Source organism: Ochotona curzoniae, unplaced genomic scaffold (genome assembly GCF_017591425.1).
Source record: "Ochotona curzoniae isolate NIBS_2020 unplaced genomic scaffold, NIBS_Ocur_1.0 contig_3527, whole genome shotgun sequence".
NCBI classification, from domain to species: domain Eukaryota; kingdom Metazoa; phylum Chordata; class Mammalia; order Lagomorpha; family Ochotonidae; genus Ochotona; species Ochotona curzoniae.
Window position 1 is genome coordinate 1,813,004 of NW_024465897.1, and position 27,454 is coordinate 1,840,457.

The 27,454-nt window shown below is 56.2% G+C and overlaps 1 protein-coding gene across 1 annotated transcript; it reads right to left on the minus strand.

The window, feature by feature from the left end:
- FADS2 (fatty acid desaturase 2) lies at window positions 1-27,325 on the minus strand. The gene is made up of 12 exons (XM_040981991.1): window positions 26,977-27,325; window positions 19,330-19,440; window positions 17,729-17,926; window positions 17,541-17,642; window positions 10,639-10,764; window positions 3,386-3,446; window positions 2,996-3,072; window positions 1,806-1,903; window positions 1,509-1,605; window positions 1,132-1,211; window positions 556-681; window positions 1-307 (listed from the first exon to the last, which is right to left on the minus strand). Exons 1-12 carry the CDS (start codon window positions 27,181-27,183, stop codon window positions 256-258), a joined length of 1,335 nt encoding a protein of 444 aa, XP_040837925.1. The 5' UTR covers window positions 27,184-27,325; the 3' UTR covers window positions 1-255.
- Window positions 27,326-27,454: the final 129 nt, after the last annotated feature.

Sequence of the window (27,454 nt, forward strand, 5' to 3'; positions counted from 1 at the left end):
GGAGGGACAGAGCCACCTCCTGCGACCACCTCTCCCTGCACTCCTGAGAAGGGACCGGGAGGCAGCGGGCGGAGGGCAGGGATGGGGGAACAGAGAAGGCAAAGAAGAAAAAGGGAGAAAAGACCAAGCCCAGGACACATGGGCTGGCATGTGACCCAGCCTCATAGGCACCCTAAGAACAGAAGCCCACCCCTCCACGTGGCCATCACCCCCCACCTGGGCCCCTTCCCCGTGGGTGCCCCGAGGGCTGCGACCTCATTTGTGGAGGTAGGCGTCCAGCCACAGCTGCCCGGATTTCTTCAGGGACCTGTACAGAGAGGGGGCAAGGGACCAGGGCTCAGGCGCCAGGAAGGGAAGGGCGCTCTGGAGAGGGGCGTGGTCTCAACTCAGCCAGGGTTGCTAACTGGCACAGGCAGTAGCCATGAGTTCGGGGCTAGGCTCTGGGCTGACACAGAGACTCCCATGCTAAGGACAGAGGGTGGGTTCTCCCCCGACCTCCCGGGACAGGTGCACCCACCACTCCCCACCCTGCACCCTCTGGACTCCCTGCCTAACCTGATGATGTCCACCAAGGCTCTGAGCAGGGGCTTCTCCTGGTACTTGATGCCATGCTTGGCACACAGGGACTTCACCAAAGGGGCGATCTTGTGCAAATTATGCCGCGGCATGGTGGGAAAGAGGCTGGGGAGTCAGGGGATAGGAGTGTGAGGACACCTCGGGACCAGGCTGCTCCCCAGCAGCTGCTGTGACTCTGAGGAGGCCCCCATCCTAGCGGGACCAGACTGCATGTGCACAGCTCCTCCTGCAAGCCTGCGGGGCTCCCCAGGTCATGTGGTGGGGAAGCTGGGGTCACTGGCCGACAGGGGTGGGTGTGTGCTCTAGGGAGCTACAAGATACTGGGTGGGCAGAGACAAAAATGTCATGGACGGGAAGGAACCAGAGGAAAACGAATGGCAGCCAAGAACAAGCTGAAAAAGGAAGTCCCTCATCTCCCACCACACCTAGGGAGCACCCCTCCTGACCGCCATGGGCTGGCTGCAGAGCCAGGAGAACCACAGCTCCAAGCTGCCCTCTACCCACCTGTCCCTCCCACTGTCCTCCTGCCACCCCCAGCCCTTGGGTCACACTCACTGGTGCTCAATCTGAAAGTTGAGGTGCCCACTGAACCAGTCGTTGAAGAAGGATTGTTCCACGTTGCAGGTGGCTGCCAGCTGCAAAGGGGATGGGGTGAGTGGCCGGGGACAGAAGGCAGGTGGGACACCTGGCTTCAGTCCCATGAGGCTCAGCCCTGCCTGGGGTCTCTGAGCCACTATTCTGTGTCACAGTGCCCTGCTGGTGGCCTCAGTCTGCCCAGATCTCATCTCCTGTCCCTGCAGAGGATTCCTGCCACATTTTCTTCTTAGCCCTGAGGCCACCAGCAGGGCACAGGTGGCACTGCAGAGCCCCAAATCCACCAGTCTAGCCAGTTCTGGAGCAGGCCATGGACACTGGGTCCTGGCTTCCCTCACCTGGCTGCTGAACCAGTCGCGGTATGATTCAAGGTCAATCTCCATGACGATGTGGTTCATCTGCGTGACCCACACAAACCAGTGGCTCTCCAGGAACCTGAAGGAGAGCACAACTCAGTGTGAGGACTCTCAGGGGTTCCCCGTGGGGCCCGGTCACGTGACAGCAGACCCACGCTCCACCCTGTGCCCAAAGCAGGTGGGTACAGGACAAGCCCTTCCTCCAGGGCTTCTGCCCAAGCCCCCATCAGTGCTGGTGCTCCGGGGCCCAGGGCGGGTTAACCGGCAAAGCTCAGGCACCTGATGAAGTTGAGGAAAAGGATGGCTCCTAGGATGCCGTAGAAAGGGATGTAGGTGAAGAAGAACCGGGCGTAGTAGCTGATGGCCCAGGCCAGGTCCTGCAGGAAAGAATGCCATCAGTGGCCAGGAGGCAACAGTGTCAAAGAGACAGACAGGCAGCACCTGGCTACGGCCGCCTGCATGCACGGGGCTTGCTAACAGCCTGTCTTCTTGCCTCTGCAGCAACAAGGCGACTGCTCTGTGCTTTGGGAGATAGGCAGGGATGGGTCACAAGGGATGCCAGCCCAGGGGCAGCCATGCAGAAGGACCAAGGGGGACTCGGACGGTGAGTACAGCCCTAGACAAGCAGCCACCGGCTGTCCTTAGTTCCCTGGCCTCTCCATCTGCTTCCTCAGCTCTGCTGGCTTCAGCGAGTCAGGGATGGAGGGCAAAGGGCAGCTGCCCTCACACCCTCACTGGGATGTCTTCACTTCCTGGCCGGCACCTCTGCAGGAGCTCTGCTCCCCTCCACAGGTGCACCTGCAGGCACGCTTCCTCTCCCGCCCAAGCCCCACTTGTCTCACCAGACCTCAGCAGTGGCCTCTCCTTGACTGCCAGCTGGCCCTCAGGCAGCCACAACAACCACAGTGACCTTTGTTCCTGCAGATCCCACCCAGCCCAGGGCATCTACACTTCAGGATCTTCGCACAGATGAGCCCGGGGTGCTCAGGCAATCACCCCCAGGCTCCTGCACGGTGACCTGCATGGGACGACGCTGAGACAGCAGGCCATCTCTTGGGGACAACAATGGAGGAGAATGGTCATACTAGTGTCCCCCACCAACTGGACAGAGCAGCAGGTGACAACAGGCTGGACCCGGGCCCATGGCACAGCTGAGATAATGGCTTTCTCGGGGGCCACCAGGGCTGTGTTTGGTGACAGCCTGGTTATGATACGTGGCTCAGCAGTCAGGAGACAGTAAAAGAGGAAGGGCTGGAAAACAGGGACTCCTCTCCAGCTCTTCTGGGGGTCTGCCCAGACAGTGGCTGCCCCAGCAGAGGGCCCTGTGGGTGTGTCTGGGAGGACCCTGGCCATGACCTCCCTGATTCCTGCTGGCCACACAGGAAATCCCACACAGGAAAGCAGCAGTCTATCCCCACCCTCCCCTCCCAAGCACCCAGGGAGGAGGGCAGGCCCCCCTGGGGACTTACCACCCAGTCTTTGCGGACGATCATGGTCATGATGATTTGATACTGGAAGTACATGGGGATGAGCAGCGGCGGCCCAACTGTGCGAGAGAGGGCAGAGGTACTCCAGATGTTTCCTTCCAGGCTCCACTTGAGCCACTCCCCTGGCTCTGCCCCTGCCCAGGCCCCACCCCCACACCACCAGCACTTGGGAGATGGGGAACTGCTATGCTGAGCTGGGAGACAGGATCTGCAGCCCAGCAGGGAGTCTCGTGGTCCTGGAGGACTGGGACCTGGTGCGGCGGGCCCCTGCATGTGTCTGACAGGCCTGGGGTCCCACTCCGGGTCTGCGAAGGATGCCAATGGGAGGAGGCCAGAGGCCTCCCGGGCGGGGTGGGGTGCGCCCACACTCACTCAGGAAGAAGTATTCATGCTGGTGGTTGTAGGGAAGATACTTGAGCTTCTTCTTGCCATACTGAGGGGAGAAGGCAGGGCCTGAGCACTGGGCCTCTCGCTGTCCGCCCTCCCCACCTTCCCTGCTGGGGGACAGGCTTCTGTCCCTTTCCCTTCCCGGCGTGAGCATTGGGCTCCTGAAGCTCAGGGTCATAGGCCAATCCCCACCAGAAGCAACACAAGAAGGGCAAATGGCCTTCTGGGTAATGCACACCTCACCCTGGACAGGGCGCCCACAAGAGTGGCTGAGAGCAGCCAGGAGTGGACACAGCGGTCAGCAGACACCATCCGTCCCTGTCCCTTGCCTCCCCAAAGCCAGCCCTGAGAAATGCAAACAAAGGCTCTGGCAGCCACACCTGGTCCCCCTCGCCCACCCTGCCCCTTGTGTCCTGGGCTGGGCATCAAGGTGCACCTGCTCCTCTTGCCTGCAGTGCCAGGGACCATGCGGGAAGCCAGGTCTTGGAGCCAGCAGACTTGAACATGAGTAGACTCTGCCCCAAGTCCTGCACAAATGCCTCACAGCCTCCATGAGCCCTGCTGGCACCCATGTCACCAACTGCCAGGTGCAGCCAATGAAAACGGGGCCTAAATGCTGACAACTGACCCCCTGTGGGTCAATGGCCAGAGCCCCCTCCCCAGGTGGCGTCCCCTCCTAACTTAGTGCAACAGGGAGAGGAATGTGAGATGCAGATGGCAGAACTGCCCCCATTCAGCAGGTAAAGACAAAGGAAGGTGCCTTCAGGGCTGTGGCAGAGTCTATGGACTTGGGACAGGGGGAGGATCAACACCCCATCTGTCCCTGGACCGGCACCCAACTGAAGCATCACCAGAAAGGATCACTGTGTCTCTCAGGCCCTGGCAAAGCTCTTACTCCTTCCCGGAAAGTATGTCCCTCATCATGAAGGTTCTCATTAAAGTCAGGGTGGAGGCCGAGCCAGAGGACTCAGAGTGAGCCGCTGACCGACCAGCTCCCGCAGCAGCGAGGGGTGACAATCTGGGAGAGAGGGACAAAGGCACAGGGGAGGATGCTGCCAAGGTGGCCAGCCTCAGGGGAGCACGCCAGCCCTGGACTTGCAGGGGTCCAGGCTGCCCCTGGCTTTTGCTTTAATCTACCAGGGGCAGGAAACAGGTCTCCAGGCTCACCCTCCACTGTGGTTCTCCCTAGCCCTGCCCGCTGGCCTCCCCACCACATCTGAGTCCACAGTTGACCATATCCATCTTAGGGACAGAGCCCCATGGGAAGGTCTGGGCAGAGAGGGGAGGGACTTAGGGCTGCCCAGAATGCCAGGGTGGCGGGCCCATCTGAAGCTGTGTTGGCATAGCAAGTATACTGCTCTATTCATTTATTTTCATTTGCTTGAAAGACAGAGAGCTCTTCGTGCTCTGGGTCACGCCCCAGACACCACAACAGGCTAGGCTGGGCCAGGTGAAGGCAGGAGCCCAGCATGGCATCGGGATTTCCCACACGAATATGACAGGGACCCAGGTGCCTGAGCTGTGCCCTGCTGTGAGTCAGAAGCAAACCCAAGCCTCCAGCCCAGGCCCTTCCACGTGGCATGTGGGCACCGCAGCTTGCGTCTTAACCACTGTATCAAATGCCCGCCTAAGCCCAGCATTTTCATGGCTTCTGGTGACCCTGTGGATGCCAAAGATTAAGGAGCTGTCCCCACTGTCCCCGGCTCTTCTGTGCCCCTGGCTGACCTGCAGGAGCCCAGGGTACTGGCCCGCGGTGGTACACAGTTCACTGAGCTGCGGCACCCCACCTGGCTCCGGGTGCTACCACATGCACAGTGGAGATGTGCTGAGAGGGGCCAGCAGACAAAGTGCATCCGAAAGCCCCAGGGACAGTGCTCGACACAGGCCCATGCAGCCGCACGTCTGTGCCCATCGTGGTGGCCTCCAATGGGGCAGTGCTCTGCCAGGCTCTGGCTGGCCCTCAGCCCCTCTCCTGTGGAGGGGCCCTCACAGCTCCCATCCCACACAGGGGTCCTTGTCGCACACAGCGAGAAACCAGTAGGGGCTGCAGGCAAGAGTGTGGATGGCTCGTTGCGGCCAGACCCAAGGAGGAGACGGTGGCACACACAGCAGCTGGCCTTGAGCAGGGACAGCATGTTCCCAGTCTGAGGCTGACAGCTGGGGACAAGGGCCAGGGGCAGAGCCAGCTCTGGCACCAACCTCCTATTCCCAGCCTCCCCAAGGACCACGAGGCCAGGCTTGGCTGAGGGCTGGAGAAGGTGCCAAGGCCATGTGTGGGGTACATTTCAGCCTTGGAACAAAATGTCAGAGGAGTGACAAGGGCCTTCCTTGTGCAGGCAGGACCAGGGTGGATGTGTGTGTGTGGGGGGGAGTGGTAAGCTGCTGAGCCCAGCCACAGCCTCGGGGAGACAGAGAATTCACATAAACGAGCAGTGAGTATGGCAGCCAGAGCAGGCCCCTCAAGGCAGCACCGAGGCTGTGTCGGGGCCAGCACGCAGAGGTCTGGCCACTTCCTGAGGGTCATAGGAAGCATCAGAGGGGCAGTGGCAGGCAGGCAGGCAGAGGGACAGGGGTGCAGCTGGGCTGCAGGAGGGGTGGGTGCTTGGTGCGAAGGTGGAACCCCCAGCTTCTGAGTGTCCACTGCCAGCACAGCACAGACACCTGTCTCATGGCTCCCCTCAACCCCATGCAAGAAATGAATATGGAATGAGCAAAGCAAGGCTGCCCTGGGGCTCTCGCCGCTGTTGAAACGGCACTCTGAAAGTGTTCATCAAACCAGTTAAGCCCCAGGCGCAAAGAACCTGGCAGCGGGTGGGGGAAGGTGCAGCCGCCATTGAAATGAACTGCCATCCCATATTGAAACACTCGTTCCAGTGCTTGCTGCCGCACTTTTGATCTGTCGCTCTGCTGACGCCCCTGGGAAAGCAACCAAGGATGATCCAAGTGGCTGGGCCCCAGCCACAGATACGGAAGACCTACATGGAGTTCCTGGCTCCTGGCTTCAACCTGGCCCAGACTATTGCAAATATCTGCGGAGTGAACCAGGAGATGATCTCTCTCTCTGGAATTCTGCCCTTCAAGTTTATATATATATAAATGTATATGTATATATGCATACATATATACATATATATTTTTGAATATATATTTAAAGATTTATTTATTTAAAAGATAGGATCTTCCATGCACTGGCTCACTCCCCAAATGATTGCAATAGCTTCAGAAGTGCCAGTCTGAAGCCAGGAGCCAGGAGCTTCTTTGGGTCTCCCTTGTGCATATAGGAACCCAAACACTTGGGTCATTCTCCACTGCTCTCCCAGGTACATGAGCAGTGAGCTGGATCAGAAGTGAGGCCACTGGGACTTGAACTGGAATCTATGAGGGATGCACTGCAGATAGATAGGGCCTATTCATTATGCGACAACATTAGCTCCAAAATAAATATTTGAACGAAGAAGAAGGAGGAGGAGGAGGAGGAAAAGAAGAGGAAGAGGAAGAAGAAGAAGGAGAACAGAGTGGAGCAGGGCCTTTGTCATGGAACTTGGAACCCTACATTCCATAGAAGTGCCTGGTTCAAGTCCCAACTCCAGCTTCCTGCTGGCATGCCCCTTGGGGAGCAGAAGGTAATGTCAGCTCAGGTACTTGGGTCCCTAGCACCCACATGGGAGACTCTGAGTCCTGGTTTCTGGCCTCTGCCTGGTCCAGCCCTGACTATTGCAAGGCCTTTGGGAAACGAACCAACAGATGGATAATATTGCTCTGTGTCTCTCTCCTTTTCAAATAACTGCTAAATAATAATAATAATTTAGAAAAATAGGATGGAGCTATTAGAAAACAAGAGATGAAACTTTCATTATCTCCAAGGATGTGATTATTCTATTTAGGAAACTCAAGAGTGACCCAAAAGGAACCCAGACTCATGCAGACAGGAGCCAGACGTAAGAACACTGGTAAATATCAACCACTTTGTTGATTACTTAGCAAGCCCCAAGTGTAGCAACAAAAAGATAGAACAGCTGAGAATTAATTTTAACAAGAACTCCAGTGAGACATCCATGTCTCAATGTGGGTGTCTGGCACGGTGGCAAAGATGCTGCTTGGAACACTGGCATTCCACATCACAGTGCTTGGGTTTGCAGCTTCCTGCTCATGTGCCTGGGAAACAGTAGGTGGCGAGTGCCTGGGGCCCTGCCACCCACATGGGAGACCCCGGCTGAGTGCTAGGATGCCAGCTGCAGCCTGGCCCAGCTGCAGCTGCTGTGGGCATTTAATGAGCAGACCTGCAGGTGGAGGATCTCTGGCTGGCTTTCAGACAAACTTAAATAAATACGGCCACATCCAGGCAGATAAAGATGCAAAGCCAATGAAGTGAAGTGTGTTCCAGAAGCGGGAGATGGCTCCACGACAAGCTGACAATGAGTACCACCCCAAGGCACCCAGACACTGGGGTGAAGGGAGGGGGCATGGGATCTGCGGAGGTCAGGGACTGGCTGCCTTGGGAGACCAGTGGAGCTGGTACATCATCGTACCCACATCCCCTGCCTGTGGGCAGGCCTCACGGTCAGCACAGGGAACAGAAAATCTTCCTGCCAAGAGCTTCTAAGCCTAGCAGCAACAAAAGAGTATTTTGTTAACAATAACAAAGATAACTCAAAACATCCTATCCGAAGCCGTTGGCCTAACCAAGTGGCTGAGCCCAAACTGGGAAGGGGTGTGGCTGGCAGCAGGGCTGTGCACACAGATGCTCGCCAGGCAGCGTTGGTGGACCCTGCTGGCTGCTTTATTCCTCCATGCCAGGGAGGAAAACTCTGGCAGGTGTCCTGGCTGTCAGTCTGGGCCATCCCGAGACCAGGCAGGGACACCATGGTGATATGGGGCTAGCTCACTTCACTCAAAAGACCAGTCTCCTCCAGGACAATGGGGCAGGTACTTGAGCCTCTGCCATCCACAGAAGGGAGCTAGAGAGAGAGGTCCGGGTTCCTGGTCAGTATGGCTCAACCCCTCCACTGTAGCCATTCGGAAAGTAAACCAACAGATGGAAATTTTCTCTGTGTCAATGTATGTATGCCTCATTCTCTGCAATTGTGCCTCTCAAATAAACAAAATAAATCTTCAACAGAAATGTTGAGACGTTAGCACTGTGTTGTGGTTGGTGAGACCACCGACTGCTTGGAGCCCTGGTTGGAGACCAACTGCTCCACTTCTGATCCAGCTCCCTGCTAACGCATCTTATGGCCCAAGTGCGTGGGTCCCTGCCACCCACATGGGAGACTCCATGTGGAGTCTCCAGGCTCCTGGCTTCAGCCTGGCCTAGTCCCAGTCTTGGAAATCATTTGGAGTGTGAACTGGCAGATGGAAGACCTCTTTCTCTGTGTGTCTTTCAAATAAATTTTAAAAATTAATAACTTGAGGAAACATGGGATGAGTAGTTAAGCAAATGTTGAAATATTTTTAAATATTATGCATTTTTCCATGCACTTTCTCAAGCACCCTGGTAGAGGCAAGTGTGAGATCACGCCCTAAAGCCTCCTTCCTGGGTGTGGGCCGAGGAGGTGCCAAGGGCAAAGCTGCTGGCCTCAACATGTCGGGAGCTCGATGGCATCCGCAAGGGTAGCCAAGGGCACTCCTGCCCGGGCCTGGCAGCTCAGGCAAGCCTTTGTCCTCAGAGAGGAAAGGCCCCGGGCTCATCAGTCTACTATCAAAGTGAGCCTGCTGTTTCCTAGAAGGAAAACAAAAGTTTGTACTTGGGCAGAGAACGAAACGCCAGCCAGGTGGCAGTGGCTGGGTGCTGCCGCAGGGCCTGAGTCAGGGCCTTGCCACCTTAGCCTCATGTCCCAGCTCAGACTGGTTCTATCCACAAGAAACACATGAGACCAAGGGACCCACATGTAGAACTGGGGCTCTGTCCTGGCCTTGTTCTGGGCCTCGGCACCCGGGAGCACCGGCTGCTAGCAGGAGCACTTAAGCAAGGTGCCCTAGCCCAGGGCAAGTGGGCCTGGTTTCACACGACAGAACGGGGGTGGTCCTCCCTCCTGTGCCCAGCCCTGTCGGCTTCCAGGCTCCCCTCCATTCTGCTCTAGGTCCTCAACGCATTGCCCAAGAGCCAAGCGTGTGTTATCTTCTCTCTCCCTAACGTCGAGGTGGCTCTTTAATTCACTAAATACACGCATAGAGTGTTTTTTATTAAGAGGAAATGAAGATTTCCTCTTAATAAAATGAGATTACCAACACCACATCATCAAACTGTGGGTATGCCAGAGTGCAGACATAACTGAATGGGCATGCCTTCATTCCCGCAGGGCCCTGGAGCTCCCAGGGTGGGCAGTTCATGCCGGTGGAAACAGCAAGGCTGCAGGAGAAGAGGAGGTGCCAGGCTTTGTGTTTCTTCCTTAAGGAAGCAGACATAGGCATGCTCACACAGGCGTGGGACTTGGCAGGGGTTGTAGAGGAGGGACTCGCTCCATGATTGTGTGTATTTCTAACCTATACAAATACTTACACCCCATATGTTCTACACCTATGGAAATGAGCTACTGTAACAACCAGACAGGGTGGTAGAGCAGTCCCTCGTGGATCGACCACTGTGGGTTGTGCGTGAGCCTGGCTCCATCCCACCCCCTCATTGGACCTTACTTTCCCGTACCTCATGATAAACGCTACTTCCTTTTTATTTATTTGAAAGACAGAATGTCATAGGGGTACGCAGAGAGGGCTCCCATTCACGACAGTTAAGGCTGGGCCAGGCCACAGCCAAGAGCTCAGAATCCAGTCCAGATTCTCTCTGTGGGTGGCAGAGACCTGAGCCATCACTGCCAGGGAGGCAGATCCAGGCCGCGAACCCAGGCCCTCTGAAGTGTCCCAAGTGGTGCCTCCCATCCCTGCAGCAAACCCCCAGCCCATGGTTTCCCATGTGGTAGAGCACGCCAGGTGTGGCCATGCTGAAGACACAGTGACCCAATGCAGAGGATACGGTTTCTCCAAATGAGGCTTCCTGGGCACGGGCTGGCTGTTGGTTAACCAGGCCAGGGCCCTAGCAGCAGGCCTCCTTGGAGTCCCATTTCCCTGCATCCTCCCCTCCCCCAAGGAGCTACGTCCCCTGTTCACCTTGGATGCCATTCCATGTACATTCTCCTGCAGCCAACACCAGGGGCACCCAGGTACGATTTCCAAATGGCTCAAATGGGGCCGTACCTGACTGAGCCGACCCCTCCCTGCCTCCTGCCCTCCCGAGGTTGTACCTCAACAGGCTGCCACTCGCCCAGGACAAACACATGCAGCATCTTGACATCCGGGTCCTTGTGGAAGATGTTGGGCTTGGCGTGATGCTGGAAGTGGCGATGGTTCCACCAGTTGGCAGAGGCACCCTGCGTGTGAGCGGGGAGAAGGGTGAGGTGAGCAATGCAGTCCACTGGGCACCTGAGCATGCCTGCGTTAGTACCGTCCTTAAAACCCACAGTCAACTCCTGGCACCTCCAACACTCAGGGCTGACTCCATGACACTCGGGACAGCACTTCAGAACCTGAAAACTGGAAGATGACCCCGGCCCCACGAAGCAGGAGCACCTGCTGGCCCCAGCCTTGTCGCTTCACTGCTCCAGTACCACGTACCCTATCCTAAGAGGGTGACGGTGGCTGAGACACTTCTGAGGGACCCCGGGTGAACACTGCAGGAGGTATGTCTCCTGCACCCACTTCTCCTGGAGGCCAATGTCGTGCCAGGGGAGAGGTTTCAAGGACAATGAACGTGTTTCCTACTAGGAGATCCGGCAATTTCTCTCCTGTGGACACCCAAGAGGGATGGAAGCTTGTCCACACACAAAGCAGTACACAAGGATTAAAAAGAGAAACCAACAAAAACACTGCACTCGCTTGTCTACAGTAGCCTCCTTCGAAAGAACTGCATGGTGAAGCCAGAAGTGCCCACCAACAGGAGCTTGGGGAAAGGGAGAGTGGGTGTCCTCGGGGGCATGTTAGAACACGGACAGACCCGGGAGAGGTTAGGGCAGGCAGTTGCTAAAGGATGCCATGCTACACTGCTGAGAAACGCCAAAGAGAGGGAGCCTGGCAGACACTGAGAGACGAGCAGCTGCCTGGACTTGGGCTGGAGGTCCCATGGGGGATGGGGTGTGTGGGCTGAGAGGGGAGGCTGTTCTCTTTCAGGTGATGAAGATGCTCTCATTTGATGATGATGATGATGATGATGGCAGAAACCCGGGGTTATACTCAAAGTCATAAACATGGATGCCTTCAAGAGAAGATGAACTGGACCCAGTGCAGTAGACTAGCGGCTAAAGTCCTTGCCTTGCATACACCAGGATCCCATGTGGGGTGCCAGTTCTAATCCCAATGGTCCCACTTCCCATCCAGCTCCCTGCTTGTGGCCTGGGAAAGCAGTGGAGAATGGCACAAAGCCTTGGGACCCTGCACCCACGTGGGGGACCCGGCAGAGGCTTGTGGCTTCATTGTGGTTCAGCACCTGCCGTTGTGGACACTTGGGGAGTGAATCAGCAGATAGAAGATCTTCCTCTCTGTCTCTGCTTCTCTCTGTGTATCTGACTTTCCAACCCCCTCCCGCAAAGAAAAGAGTAGATGAACTGTGTGGACTATGCATTACATGTTAATAAAGTTTTCTCGACTTTTTTTTTCTTTTTTGAAAGATGGAGAACCATCTGCTGGTTCCTCTCCGACTATTCTCAACTGTTGCCAGGGTGGGCCCGGGCCAAAGCCAGAAGCCAGGAACTCCATCAGGGTCTCCCACGAGGGTATCAGAGGCCCAACGACTTGAGCCATTATCTGCTCCCTCCGTGGGTGCACTTCAGCAGGAAGCTGATGCAGGCAAAAGCAGAGCCAGGCTCGCAAGCAGTGCCTTAACTGCTGGGCAAATGCCTGCCCCAGTAAGGGCTTCACAAAAAATTAATTAATTAAAAAAGAATTGCGGGTCCAGCGTGGTGGCCTAGTGCCTAAAGTCTTCGCCTTGCGTATGCCAAGATCCCATATGGGTACTGGTTCTAACCCCCGGCTGCCCCACTTTCCATCCAGCTCCTTGTGTGTGGCCTGGGAAAGCAGTTGAGGATGGCACAAAGCCTTGGGACCCTGCACCCACACAGGAGACCCAGAAGAAGCTCTTGGCTCCTGGCTTTGGATTGGCTCCAGCCATTGCAGCTGCTTGGGGAATGTATCAGCAGATGGAAGATCTTCCTCTCTGTCTCTCCTCCTCTCTGTATATCTGACTTTCCAATAAAAATAAATAAATCTTTAAAAAAGATAAAATTATTAAAAAAGAAAAGAAGAAAAAAGAAATTGCACAAGAAGCCACTGTGCTGAATGGCAAGTGCCCTGACTCCTATCCCACTCAGGAGGTGACACTGGTTCTGACAATTCCATAAACTGGTGACCCCATGAGACAAGGGCATTTATTTGCAGATCACAGACGGCCGTCTCTGACTCAAGCTTATATGACATCATGTAGTGGCGGTTCCCCCCAGCAAAGTCAGCCAGGGACACTCCACTGACCCTCCCGTGTCAGCACTCAACTTGGGAGCTGTGATCCAATCGATGCTTTGGCGAAGGGTCCGGCCGTCAGTGAAGAGGCCTATTTGCTAAAAACAAACATTGACTTGGAAAGATGCTTTTGGCACGCGCCCTGTCTCAGGACACCAACAGCGTGGGAGCAGACGGCCAGAACAGATGTGGCCCTTGGAGGCAGGCAGGACTCCAATCCAGCTGAACAGAGAGATGTCAGCGAGTGTGAGCCCAGAGGAATTCCTGGGAGAACTGAATGGAAGACACACAGAGACACGGAGGTGCGAGGCCTGGGAGGCCAAGATGCGCCCACGCAGGAACAGCTGGGCCAGCCTGCAGTGTGCGGCAGGCTCAGCCTCAGCATACCGGTCAGGATGCTTGCACTTCCCGGTGCCCTCCAAGGCAGACCCTGGGAGGCAATGTCTTTTTTTTTTTTTTTAAAGATTTATTTTTATTATTTTTTCATTGGAAAGGCGGATATACAGAGAGGAGAGACAGAGAGGAAGATCTTCCGTCCGATGATTCACTCCCCAAGTGAGCGCAACGGGCCGATACTATGCCGATCCGAAGCCAGGAGCCTCTTCCGGGTCTCCCACGCGGGTGCAGGTTCCCAAAGCTTTGGGCCGTCCTCGACTGCTTTCCCAGGCCACAAGCAGGGAGCTGGAAGGGAAGCGGGGCTGCCGGGATTAGAACCGGCGCCCATATGGGATCCCGGGGGTGCAAGGCGAGGACCTTTAACCACTTGCGCCACCGCGCCGGGCCCGGAGGCAATGTCTTGAGTGATTGGATGCCTGCCACCCACGAGGGTGACCCAGATTCAGTCTCCTTGGCCTGGCTGCCCTTCCCCAGCTGGTTTTCGGCCTTTGGGGAACAAGCTTGCTCTGTTTCTGCCTATCGTAAGTATTTATTTGGAAGACAGAACGATACAGAGAAGGAAGGAGAGAGAGACCTTCCATCCATTGGTTCACTCCCTCAAATGGCCACACTGGCTAAGGCTGAGCCAGGGTAAAGCAGAGTCGTGGACCACATCAGAATCTCCCACATGGGCGACAGGGGTCTAAATACTTGAGCCACCTTCTGCTGCTTCTTCTGATGCATTAGCTGGGAGCTGGATGAGAAATGGAGCAGCCAGGACTGCCAAATCCCCACCCTCAGGGAGCCATCCACCTCTACCAGCCTCCTGCTAATGGTCAGCCACACAGCAAGGGGCTTTCCGAACAGACCGCCCTGGGAATGTTCCAGAAGCAGAATGAAAGCCCCTAGGCAGGGGAGCGGAAGAGCCAGAAGCACAAGGAAAACTAGTACTCCTGGCTTTAAAAGAACCAAATCCACCCACAGCCCCGCTTAAAATTTGCTTTTTGGGGGCCGATGCCGTGCTGTAGCTGTGGCACCAGCTCCCCATACAGGTGGTACAAGCTCTGGCTGCCCCACCCCAACCCAGCTCCCCCGTTAGTGTGCCTGCGAAAGCAGCAGGAGGTGGCCCAAGTGCTTGGGTCCCTGCAACCCATGTGGGAGGATGCTCTTGGCTTCTGGCTTTAGACCAGTCCAGCCACAGCTGCTGTGAGTAAACCAACTGAGGGAGACTCTAACTCTTTCAAATAAGAAATAAACTCCAGGCTGATGACATCTGTTTAAATGCTTTTTAATTGCTATCAGCTGAAATAAAAGTGTAATTGGAGTTTGACTTGGTATAAATACAACAGTTGAAATTAAAATTATGTGGCTTTCCATACGCTGGGTGCTCAAACCTTAAACATTTCACAGATAGCAGATTTAATGCTCTAGGAGAAAAGAAAAAAAGCCATGAAAACCATGATTTCAGGGCTAGCATGTGTCTCGGTGGGCTAAGCGACACCTGCAACCCACTTTGGTGTGCCAGTTCAGTCCCAGATGCTGTGCTCCCAATCCAGCTCTCTGCTAATGCAGCTGGGAAATGAGGGGGCCATGGTCCAAGTACATGGGTTTATGACAAGCACAGGGGAGACCCGGATGGAGATCCAGGCTCCTGGCTCCAGCCTGACCCAACCCCAGCTAGTTGAACCATTTGGGAACATTCGCCAGCTCTCTCTCTGACTCTGTCTTTCCGATAAAATTGAATAATCTTTTTTTCAAAAAAATTTCAATCTTTCAAATAAAGATTTTTTAATGACATCAACACATAATCAGGGTACATTTCCTGCTTGCCTTAATTCAACTTAGATCTCTATTCAAATGCTGATATTTTGTTCTATGGTAGGGTCTTTTTTGTATTAATTTTGAGTTTTTAAAAAGTGCATTATAAGATTATTTATCTACAATTTGTTTTGTTTCCCCTGACATTTTGCACCATAGCCAAGGGCCTCCCCTGGCCCACCCCAATCCCAGCCTTTCCGGCCATCTGCAGAAGACCAGCAGGTATCCATCGCAGATGAGGTCAGCATTTTATCCCGAGTGCAAGGTCAGACAAGGGCAGGATTTGAAGCAGGGAGGTGATGGCCTCTTACTGTCATTGTAAAAGACCATTCCCTGGAATTCCACGTCTCTGGGGACAATATTTACCAGACGTGACACTGTAGAAGTTCTGAAATCCCACAACGGCACAGATGCACAGTGAGAAGCACGTCTCAGCCCCGTGAGGCCCCCCAGCACCTGGCCGCAGGCCTCACTGACTTGTGCTGGGGCATCCAAGCTGGCAGGGCCCTCAAGGATCTGTCTGTAGCCAGACCCTTTTTATCCACTACAAGGACCAGAAGCACAGAGGAATCTGCTAGACTTGCCTGCCAAGATGATGTGCCCGGAAGCACCAGGGCTGGACTCCAGGCCAGCTGGGAGCTCCTTGCCCTGGGGCACGCCTGCATAAGCTCTCTGGCTGGCCTGGTTCTGCAACACAGCAGCAAGGACACAACGAGCAGAGGCAGATTGCACATCCCACAGCTCAAGGCCCTGGCTTTCTATCCTCCCAAAATCCCAGTGTCATTGGCAAACACTCTGCACGGAGTTCAGGCCTCATCTCGCATCTGATGCAAGAACTGTGCTCCGTGGGGCTATCAGGCAGGAAGGCTGCCCTTGGCCCGGGCCCACAGTCTGAAACTAGGACACGGCTCACTTGGAGGCCAACCCGGGTCAGGAAAGTAACTTTCTGACACCAGGGAGGGTTTTATCGGGCAGAGAAAGATGTAAGATGAAACGGGGCAATGTGCTGTGGGCACCCTCTCCCCGTGTCCCTGAGATGGACAGACAGCGGACTCTCAGACCTTTACAGGCTCTGAGCCAGGCAAGCTCCCTGCAGTGGAACAAGAGCAAGGAGCTCGGCCCTGGTCACCCCTCAACCCCAACCGGTGGACGGAGAACCACGGGCCTGCTGGTGTGGTCTGGAGAGCTTTAATCTAAACACGGCACTCGTTCCTCGCCATGGTGGGCAGGACAGAGGGCCCAGCTTTTCCCAGACACTGTTAGACGCTGCTGGAAAGGCCAAGCAAGATGTGTCTCACACACCAGGGCGATCACACCTCTCACCTCAGTGCAATGTCACTGGCAAAGGGCTCACGGGCAACAAAGAGCTGAGCTGTCGTCCTCCTGCAGGTCTCCCTCACCCCTTATTCTAAACAGGGCCTGTCTCTCAGTTTAGTCCATCATAACATGGCTCATGTTACTTCTCTAAGAGCTTAACACCTGCATACCCCCAAAAATTCATGGAAAGATGGAACTGAAAAGTATGTTCATTTGGGGGGCCCGGTGCCATAGTCTAGTGCCTAAAGTCCTCGCTTTGAACCTGCCAGGGTCCCATATGGGCACTGGTTCTGATCCTGGCAGCCCCACTTCCCATCCAGCTGCCTGCTTGTGGCCTGGGAAAGCAGTCAAGGACAGCCCAAAACCTTGGGATCCTGCTCCACATGGGAGACCCGGAGGAAGCTCCTGGCTCCTGGCTTCAGATTGGTTCAGCTCCAGCCATTGTGGTCACTTGGGGAATGAATCATCGGACGAAAGATCTTCCTCTCTGTCTCTCCTCCTCTCTGTATATCTGACTTTACAATAAAAATAAATAAAACTTAGGAAAAAAAAACATAAAAAAATTGAAATCCCTGTATGTACTTTCCAGGAACTTTTTGAAGACCTGGATTCCCCTAGAGCCACAGATAAAGATAAAAGCATCAACGGCCTAGCAGAAACAGCAGGAAAAGCGCAGGGCAACGCAGACGGAGGGCAAGTGCCGTTTCACGTGTTGCTGTGCACTTCCTGGCGCTGGAGGGAAGAGAAGGAGGAACACAATGTACTAAGTAGCTCAGATTCCCAGGGAGGGGGGACCAGCTCATCGTGCACGCCGTTTCTTCACTGGCCTCCAATTACAAGGAATTTATTAGTTAAGCCCGTGGCACAGCAACAACACCACGGAGCCAAGAGACTCCAGAAATGCACATCTGTTTTTATCATTAACACAACGCAGGATCTCGGGGATTCAGGGCGATATCCTGTATCACGGCCATCCCAGGAGAAGGCCAGGCTCACCGGGAGACCTGCCAATCACCCTGCAGCCTCAGGACACCGACCACAGAAGGGGTCCTGGTTACCGCGTGAAGCGAGATGACCCCGAGTCACCTGCTAACCAAAAAGACAGACGTCCGAGGCTGCTGGTGCTTACCTTCAAGTGGCCAATGATGAACTTGTGGACAATGTGGTTCCAGGTGGACTTCTTGTAGACAGAAAGGTGGCCGTAGTCATGTTGGAGCCATCCAGCCTGGGCCTAGGACAGAAGGCCGCAGGTGTTTTTAGGGCATCAGCCAGCGGGCACCAGGCCTCTGAGCGGCAGGGGAAGGTGCCATGCCTCACCTGAGAGGTAGCCAGCACAAAGGCCGTGATGATCGTGGGGATCCAGCCATTGCCAAAGTAGAAGACGATGAACCAGGCGATGCTCTCCATGACAATGATGTGGGCCAGCAGGAGCAGGAAGAACAGATGGTTGGCCTGGAACAGGTTCATGTCTTCAGCCGTCTTCTTCAGGGTGCGGAAGTCCTCCGTGATCTGAGACTGTCAACGAGCAACACGGGATAGGAGGGAGGCAGCTGGGCACCGTACATCCCGGAGAAGCCGTGGCCCAGGGGACACACCACAGTGGCTGCCGACCCCACACCCCTGCCACGTGCCTAGCACAGCCCTGGGGACTACGACTTGTCCACAGGCGATTAAGTGACAGAGCAAGGATTCGACTCAAAACTTTGTCTTTTGTATACCACTGTTCACAGCATTACCACACACAACAGGCAAAAGTAGAAACAACCTGAGTGTCCTTGACAGGTAAATGAGTGGACAAAATAATAAACAGGGCACAGCACCACGGTGTAACACATTAAGTGTCTGCCTATAGTGCCAACATCCCCTATGGGCACTATTCATATCTTGGTTGCTCCACTTCCATCTAGCTCTCTGCTTACGGCCTGGGAAAACAGCAGAGGATGGCTCAAGTTCTTGGGCACCTGTACCCCTGTGGGAGACCCAGAAGAAGCTCCTGGGCAGGAGGAGGCCAGGGGTGTACCTGGACACAAGCAGGTGCACCGAAGGGGGGGGTCTTGGAGATGGTGGGTGGAAGGAGCCAGAGGTGGGAAGGCCCTAGAGAAGAGGCCGAATGGAAGGAAAGGGAGACGCAGGTGCAGCTGGAGAAGCCAGGCAGTGGAGCTGCAGGGTACAGAAGAGAAGCTGCCGGCCATGGAGGGCTGCAGAGGCTGGCAGAGGTGGGAGAGGGAGCCACATGTGAAGGAGGCAACGACAGGCAAGCTGGCATCAGCAGCGGCATGGAGAGGAGATCTTGTGAGCCCTGGAGGCCCAGATGGAGTGTCTCCTCGGGCAGGCCAGGAGCCCATACCAGGAAAGACCTTGTGTCCTGCCGGGCTCCATGCCAAGGTAGGGTGGCTGGCACAAACCCCAGAGGGCAAGAGGAAGGGCTCCCTGGGCCAAGATCCGGCTTTCACAGGGAGTGAGGGAGAAGGCTCAGAAGCAGCCAGCCCCATATGCCAAGCAGGACTGTGATGGCGCTGAGAGCTGTGACAGTAAGTCAGCCCAACCACCTGCTGGCATCAGCGGCTCACACAGCCTGCAGAGCCCTGCCTGGCACAGACAGGAATGCAGGATTTCCTCGGCACTACCCCAGCCCTGAGGTCCTGGGCAGGCCTCATGCAGATGTACGCATGCTGTTTGGATGAGGCCAAGTCCAGCGGACGCTGGAGGGCATGGGCCAGCTTCTCAGTGCAGCTGAAAGATGGGGACAGAACTGGGAAGGGATTACTGCAGGGCAGGGTTAGAGTGGCAGGAGAGAGGAGATACCAGAGGCTCCACCAAGCCAGGACGTCTCTCATGTGCCCCTGGTCCCCAGGATGCAGGGACCTCTCCAAGCCCACCTCCTCAAGCCCCCACCCAACCATGCAAGCCCTACTCACGTTCTTGCCACGGTCAAGACTGGGTTCCTCCGGGGCCAGCTCGCCAATCAGCAGGGGCTTCAGGAACTTGCCCACGACATCCAGGTCAGGGTGGAAGGCCCGGAAAGCATCCTGGGAAATGGAGGCGAGGCAGGGGTGAGGAAGGGTGGAAGGTGAGCACACAACCGCAGCAGTCCCCCGGGTTTCCCATGATCATCCGGCCCCAGGGCCCTCTCTGGCCTCCAGCAGCAACAGCTGTCCTGGGACTTTGTGCTGTTTGGGCACGCGAGTCCACCAGGGACTTGTGGGTGGTCTCAGCAAGCCAGAAGAAGATGCACCTCCGGGCAGGTGCACCAAGGAGTTGGGTGGGGGATCAGAGCTGAGGGAGGCCCTGACTGCTGACCTGGGGCTGAGTTCACGCTTTGTGCGGTGTGCGAATAACACCACCCCACAGTAGCTCCAGGCTCAGTGTTCCCAGCTGCCAATGAAAAGCAAGGCCGAAAATGCACTGAGGTCACGATAAACAAGAAGAAAACACGGAACTATGTGAAAAGACTTCCTGAAAGAAATCTGGAGACTTCCGAAAGAAATCAACTATTTTCATACACATTAAAAACAGTGTGACGAGGGGCTGGCACTGTGGTGTAGCTGCTTAAGCCTCTGCCTGCTGCCTCAGTAGCATCCTGTACGGGTGCCGGCTCTAGTTCCACCAGCCTCTCCCTGCTCCCCCAGCAGGGCAGAGAACGACGAGTGAATCTTGGTGAGGGCACAACACCGTTCACTTTTTCTTCCAACGTGTCTGCATGTTTGGGGAACTTTTTCTTTATGAACTTTGTAGGACTGGAGCCACAGTACGTTAAGCCTCTGCCTATGACACCAACATCCCGTATGGGCACTGGTTCCTGTCCCACTTCCGGCTCAGCTCCTTTGCAAGTGCACCTGGGAGAGCAGAAGAGGATGGTCCAAGTGTTTGTACCCAAATGGGAGACTCGGAAGAAGCTCCTGGCTTCAGGTCGGCTCAGCTCTGGCCATTGCAGCCATTTGGAGAGTGAACCAGTGCATTGAAGATCTTTCTTTCTTTCTTTGTCTCTCCTCTCTGTTTGTGTCTTTCAAATAAAATAAGTAAACAAATAAAATAAACCTTTAAAAACAATGAGCTGTATGTGTCAGCATGACCCATGGCGCCAGAAGCCCGTTCGGATCTAACGCGCCTGTGAAAGCAGCAGAAGATGGGTTCAAGGTTGCTCCTGGCTCCCACCTGGCCCAGGCCCAGCCCCTGGTGCTGCCATTTAAGAAGTGTGCCTTTCCCATAAAGGAAAAGCAATCTTTAAGGGGGGGGGGGGGGAGGAACAAAAGGGCAGGGTGGGGACAAGCTGACAAAGTAAAACGTCCTCCCCAACCCAAGGGGTAGTCGCCCTCAGACCAAGGGCAGTTGCTGGCCTCCTCCTGCCTGCTCACTGCGTCCCTTACACGGGTCTTCTCTAGATCTTTGTTTCACGTGCATCTAGAACAGGCTTACTAAGTGACACATCGTGCAGGCAAAACCAGCCCAAGGGCTTCCGAAAGGGACAGCTTAGCCTGATGACATTTCAGAAAGACAGAGACCCTGCAGGGACCCTGGGCACACAGCGAGGGGCCTCAGGGCCAGCGCCAGACCAGCTGCCCCTTCTCTCCCACCACCCAGGCTCTGTCACCTCTGCAACGTGAGGAAGGCCTGGGAAAGGCACAGCTGCAGCTGCTGAAGGCAAGGTCATGCTGGAGGCCGAGAAGGCCCCTTCCCGGGCTCTCGACACACCAGACCAGGGCTCTGGAAACAGACAGGAAGTCCCAGGCAAGGCAGCTTCCTGCAGAGCCACAGAGGGCCCGAGGGCCACACGGATCCTCACCACAGCTCATGCGGATGCGAAATTCAGCACGTCCATCTCAGCCAGTGCCGCCTGCCCAATACCAGAGCACGGGGGAAGGACCCCGCCCCAAAGCCCAGCCAGGAGCAGATGACAGCCCACAGCCCTGATCAGCTGCTCCCTTCAACCCCTCCCTGGTCCACAAGCCCTCAGAGCCTCACCTCCCTGCGCCAGCCACGTGCCAGGCAGGGTGCCAAGCGGCACCTTTATGGCCCCTCCTTTAAGCCTCCAAGCTCTGTTTGCAGACATTGACGTACAAGAAACAAAGTCCTTGCTCCAGGTGGCAGTGCTGGGCCCCAGGCCAGGTCCACCTGCCTCCGAAGGCAGCTCTCTCCCAAGCGCTTCCTGCAATCTCGGAACACCAAGTGCTCCAATGGACCGGCTAATGTCGCGGCTGAGCTGGCAGCCTACGCAGAAGGCCTGCTGTGGCCTGTCCTTGAACACACTAGGGATGGTCCTTTCGGAGCCATTGTCCCCAGCCACCCACCTGAAACAGTCCTCCTGCAGTCATGGGACACTACCCTGCTTTATCTTCATACTGGTCAACACGGTGACCTCAATGGCAGGCTCACACACGCTGTAGCCTGTGGGCCCTTCTGGAACAGGAGCAGCTGCACGTAGGCGGATGGCCGACACACCGCCTGCTGAGGTCACATAGGCTGGCCTCACGTAGGCTGGCCTCAGAACTCCCTAGTGGTCTGCGTGCAACAACCACGAATGGCTACCAAGCCCTGTAAAGCAGAGATGTAAACAGAGCTTGGCAAAGCCACCTGCGCCCTGGCCACACTGACGGAATTCTGCAGTTGTATCAGCCGTGCTGTATTCAACTGGCTTTGGTCACTATAAAGAAACACGTAACATAGGCAGCTTTGGGAGAGGCAGGGCTTGCTCCAGCTCCCAGCCCAGCACTAGGTGATCACGATCGCTGGGCACTGAGTGCAGGTGTTCTTCTGCCAGAGTCCTGAGACGGCACCATTCAGCAGGAGGGAGTTCAGGTGTCTGCCTCTGTGGTCTCTTGTGAAATGACCAAGATGTTAACCGTGGGGCTCCACACTAATGACCCGACCCAGCCCAATCCCAAAGACCTCCAGATGCCCTAATTGGCTTCACTTTCACCCTCTTGGTGCTGCCAACTTAAGAATCAAGGCACCAGGGAGGCCTATGCCCCATTTGGTGGTGCCTGGTTTGAGTCCTGGTTGCCCCATACTTCTGATGACAGCCCAAGTCCGGTTCTTGCCAGCTACACCAGGGACCTGGCTGGAGTTCAGTTCCTGGCTTCAGCCTGGCCCAGCCCAGCTGTTATGGGCTGTGTGTGTTGGCGGGGGGTTGGGGGAGGTTCAGCTTTTCCCAAGCATGCAGACAGGCCGAACACCAGCCCAAGGCTCCCTACAGCTGTTTCACGACAGGAGTATCTGCTTAGTACAAGACAGGTTGTGGTGGCAGGGCAGGCTGGGGCCAAGCCAAACGTTGATTTTGGAAAGAGAATAGAAACAAGACTCCATCCTCGGCAGACAGGGACAAGGTGCCAAAATCCTTCCAGGAAGAAGCTTCAGTGTATGAAAGAAGAGCAAGGAGGACAAGCAGGTGCAGAGCACAGAACCAAATTGGTCCCCAGAGCAGTCTCGTGTTGGTCACAGAGCTGTCAGCAGGGAGAGGCAGGGTCAGCACACCCAGCTTGCCTAGGCTGCTTTTGGGCCTTTGCTGGTGCCCGCTTTGCTGTCCACCAGCTCTGAAGCCAACAGCTCCAAACACCTTCGCCCTTGCCCAACTCCAGCAGGAGTTGACACTCACCACCCACACCCAGCACACCAAGCGCCTGCTGCCAGGTCGCACCCCTGCCTGTGCCAACGCCCCCTGCAGATGAAGGCTGGTTTCTAATCCAGCTCTGCAGATCCAGCCACTTGGCCTAGGACTCAGCACAGGATGAGCCAAACCCAACGCCCATAGTGGGATTACCATAGAACTAGTGATCAAAAGAGATACTGACTCCCTTCCCACAGTGAGCAGATGCTGGCAGGGTGGAAAGCCCTGTGCCACGTCTCCAGGGAGGTTGGTGGGGGCAGTGTGCCCAGTGGCAAGAGCATTGGAGGGGGTAGGATGCTAAATCCCCTGAGGACAGAGGGCTGTACCAAAAGAGGCTCCTGCCTAAAGAATGAATGCATTGGCTCTTCTCGGAACCACTCCCAGAGTTTGCCTGGACTGCCCCTCTGGTTAGCCTGCTGTGCTGTAGCTGTCAGACATTGATCAGTTCCCACCCAGATGGTAGCTAGGAATTCATAACCCAGACCCTCTGTTCCCAAACACCACGGCGGGGGCTAGCATTGTGGCACAGTCCATTAAGCCACCACTTGCAGTGCTGGCCTTTCCTGCCTTAGTACCAGCTGCTCTGCTTCTAATCCAGCTCCCTGCCAACATGCCTGGGAAGGCAACCGATGACAGCTCTCAAGTATCCGGACCCCTACCACCCATGTGGGAGAGCCAGACGGAGTTCCTGACTCCTGGCCCAGCCGTGCTGTTGTGGCCATGCCGTTGTGTGAGAGAAAGCCAGCAGATGGAAGCTTTCTCTTTTCCCCAATGCTCTACCCTTTAAAGCAATCAATCAATCAATCTTAAACAAGTAAATAAACATCAAAGTCCAAGGTCCTGTCTTAAAGGAGGGACCATCCTCCATTTTTCTCCCGTTTCCTTGCCAGGAAAACGGCAAGACGGAACGTTAATCTCCGATGCTTCTCACCTTCCCTTGATTCCCAAGAGACCCAACACAGACAGGGCAGGGCAACTGCTGAGACCAGCGGGCTGGGAGGGACTGGCATCTGGGGACCAAGTGCCCAGAGCACCACTCGGCCCGAGATAGAGAGGAGGGAAGCACCGGATTCGAGTCACCGTCCGTGAATTATTCATCCTTGTGCCTGGGCTCAGCTCAGAGGCCAGGAGACACCCAATGAATGTTTGATTAATTGTTGCAGAAGACACAGAGTCCCCAAGGGGAACGCCCTGAAACGGAGCAGACACAGGCATGGGGGTGGGAGGCGTTCTTTGGGCTCCCAGCCAAGGCAAGAAAAGGACAGGAGGACCAGGGGAACAGAGACGAGAAGTGCAACTAGGGAGCAGAGCAAGGCGGGCTCTGCATCTTGAGCGCAGGGAGGTGACACCTTCAGCAAGCCCCTGAACCCTCGGAGCAGTGAGCAATCCACAGGGTTGCTTTGAGCACAACCACAGCATCACCAACGAAGGGCCTCTGTGACTGCTGTGGGCTGCGGGACAGGGGCCGTGGCGTCTCTCTGTCCTGACCTGCCCTGGCTGTGCCTTCCTTTTGAACATTCACAGCCTCCAGGCTCTGAGATAGGAGGAACAAAGACACTTGCTCCACAGCCCCTCAGCTCCTGCAACCTGCTCCCCCCCTCAGCCCCTCAGTTCCTGCAACCTGCTCCCCCACTCTCAGCCCCTCAGCTCCTGCAACCTGCTCCCCGCTCTCAGGCCCTCAGCTCCTGCAACCTGCTCCCCCCCCCTCTCTTTTTAGGGCTCTTGCTCATACCAGCCCCGACTGCCCAAGGCCTTTTTCCATCCTGATCCTTTACAGTCATTTACAAAAAAGAAAGAAAAAAGAAAGAAAGAAAAGAAAGGCATCCCAATAGGTCAAGTTGCCATTAGTGGACTCCCAGGTTCCAGCATCTCATGCCCCACAGGTCTTATTTTGCAAGGCAGAAGCTCCCTGAAGAGGAACTAACACTGTACTGTCCTCTGTTAAGTAAAACCAGCCTAGATGTGTAGCTTTTCTTCACATACTTTGCATTCCGGCTTTCCCTGTCATCAGTCTGATGGTCCCCTGTGGCATTCCTCGGGTGCCAGCATGTGACGACCCACATTGCTGGGAACGGAACATATGGAAATGGGTAGACAGGTGTACCTTGTGGACGTGGGGCAGGACTCTCAGCCACACCACGGTGTACAGCACATGAACCCAGCCATCATGCCTATTTTTTTTTACAGGGGAATTCCAGGGCTGTTTGTGGCCTACTCTGGCTCACACCCAAACTTTCTTATAACGGGGAACTGACATCCAATGTGCCAGATTTACAGTGCAAGAAAGCACACCAGTGCAAGGCCAGAAACACGGAGACTCGGACCCTGTTATGAGACAGAAAGGGGCAGGAGATGCATCCAGGGACTGATTTCGGAGGAAACTCCCTGCTCCGTTCAGGGAAGCCCTGGGGACTCCAGAACAAGGCTGCAGTAAACCCCAGGTCTTCTGCTTAGAAGTTCAAGGTGCTTGCCAATCTTGTCTACTTGACAAAAAGACCAAAGCCATCATCACGGTAAACTTTCGTCTCTAGGAAGCTGTTTAGTCCTAGGAGATGGGGACCTGGCAAGCCCAGCACCGCAGAGTAACGGCCAGATCCTAACCCGGCGCCAGCAGGTATCTTATTTGGAAATCGTTTTTCCTGAAGCTCCTCACTGGGTCTGGCACCAGAGACGATGATCTGAAGGTGTCTAAGTCCTAGTGAGCAGCCCCAGCGCTCACAGGCACATGAAACAGCTGGGAGCTGCAGGCCACCAGTGCAGTCCAACCTGGGACAGGCCTCAATCCAGCCTCCTTCAGCAGCGCAGAGCACGGCTGCTTGGTCTGGCTTCCTAGGCCTGTCTCACTGAGCTGGAAAGAGGTGAGGGACTCAGGATCTGGGCTGTGCGGGGCTTGGCCAGTGAAAGGTCCGGAGCCCACCAGCCCCCCTCCCCCACTCTGTTCCCAAGGGTCCAGAACCACCAGAACTACTTGTCAACTTACCACCATTCACAACCACAGGAGAAGCCCCTTTCTTCCCTCCCCATCTCCTCCTGCTCTGAGTCCAGCAGCTGAATGTCCTCCCCTCCGCGCCCCCACAAATTTGGTGGGGAAGGCTGTGAAACCGCTCAGCCATGTACTGGGTGCCAGAGAGGGCCCCTCGGGAGAGACCCAACGGCCCACGGAGTGCAGGAAGAGGGACAGGCGGTCCCGGGCGCCTTTAAAAACAGAGGGCCATTGAGTTGAATGTCCGCGAGTAACCCCGGGTGCAGACGACCGACCTGTTGCCCAAGCAGCCCGGTGCGGCTGAAGCCTTTGGTCCCCGACCTGAGCTCGTCCCACTCCAGGTCCCCGCCCCCGGATGCCAGCAGGCCGGCCGTTGGGGTGGGAGCGTGGGAACCCGAGCTCCAGGGCGGTCTCTCGGAGCAGCCATTGCGGACCTCCTTGGAGCTGATTCTACACGGGGCGAGCCGCGCGCGGGTCCGGGAGCCGCTTTCCCTCTCCGCCCGCCGAGGCTGGCTGGAAAAGGCGGGACGCGCGCGCAGAGTCCCACACGGGGCTGCTCCCGCGTCCGCTCTCCGGCTCCTCGTCCCGGCGCCCAAGGGTGGCCGGCCATCTTTCGCGCTGAGGGAGAGCAAGCCCTAGGGTCAGAGCGCCCTCTTTGGGGGAGTCCCTGGCTCCGGGTGAAAGCCGCGGGAAGCGTGGGTTCCAGCGCGCGACAGACAGCGCACGGCTTCCTAGCTCTGGGACCTCCCTGAGGGGCTGCCTCACCGGCCGTGCCAAGTCCGACGCGGGTCCCGAGGAGACCCAGCTGATCCAAAGCAGGATTCTCGGGAGACGCGCGGGTGTCCACACACTTTCCCTGCCTCCTGGACGTCCCACGCGCCATCCAGCGCCCGAAGAGCTGTTTGGCGCCCAGCGTCCCCGGTTCCTGACTCTGCCTGCAGCAACCCAAGGGTGACCCGAGAGCTCCCCAGTGCCTACCGTGGCATCTTCTCCCGCGTAGTGCCCGATGACCCGGTGGCCCCCCGGGTGTCGCTGGGACCACTTCGTGACGTTGTAAACCTTGCGGTCGATGACAAGCCACTTGTCGGTGCGCAAGTTGTGCTTCTGAATCTCCTCCCAGCTGAAGGTGGGCATGGTCGCCTCCCGCTCGGGAGCCCCCTCGCCTTGGTTTGCCCCCTTCCCCATGCTGCCTGTCCCCACTCGGGTGCTCCGTGCAGTGCGGCCTCCTCGCTCCCGCAGCTCGCTCGCTGGCCAGACAGACGGCTCCCTCCTGGTCGCGGTGCGTTCTCGCGTTCGGCTTTTGTCTTCTACTCCTCCTCCCACCGCGCCCCCTCCCCTCGCTCTCGCTCCTCCTCGCCTGCGCTCGAGAAGTATCCCTGGCTACTCAGTGCCCCCCAGCGGTCCCCTTCCTCCGCCCCGCCCGCTACAGACTTTTGCCTCCGGCAAAAACTCCCGG

Excerpts from the sequence above, each read along its gene's own strand:
- FADS2 (XM_040981991.1), bottom strand. The coding sequence starts at position 27,183 with ATGGGGAAGGGGGCAAACCAAGGCGAGGGGGCTCCCGAGCGGGAGGCG. Across the intron at positions 19,441-26,976 it reads ACGCGGGAGAAGATGCCACG|GATGCTTTCCGGGCCTTCCA; the intron begins GTAGGCACTGGG and ends TCCATTTCCCAG. Across the intron at positions 3,073-3,385 it reads GCATGAATACTTCTTCCTGA|TTGGGCCGCCGCTGCTCATC; the intron begins GTGAGTGTGGGC and ends TCTCTCGCACAG.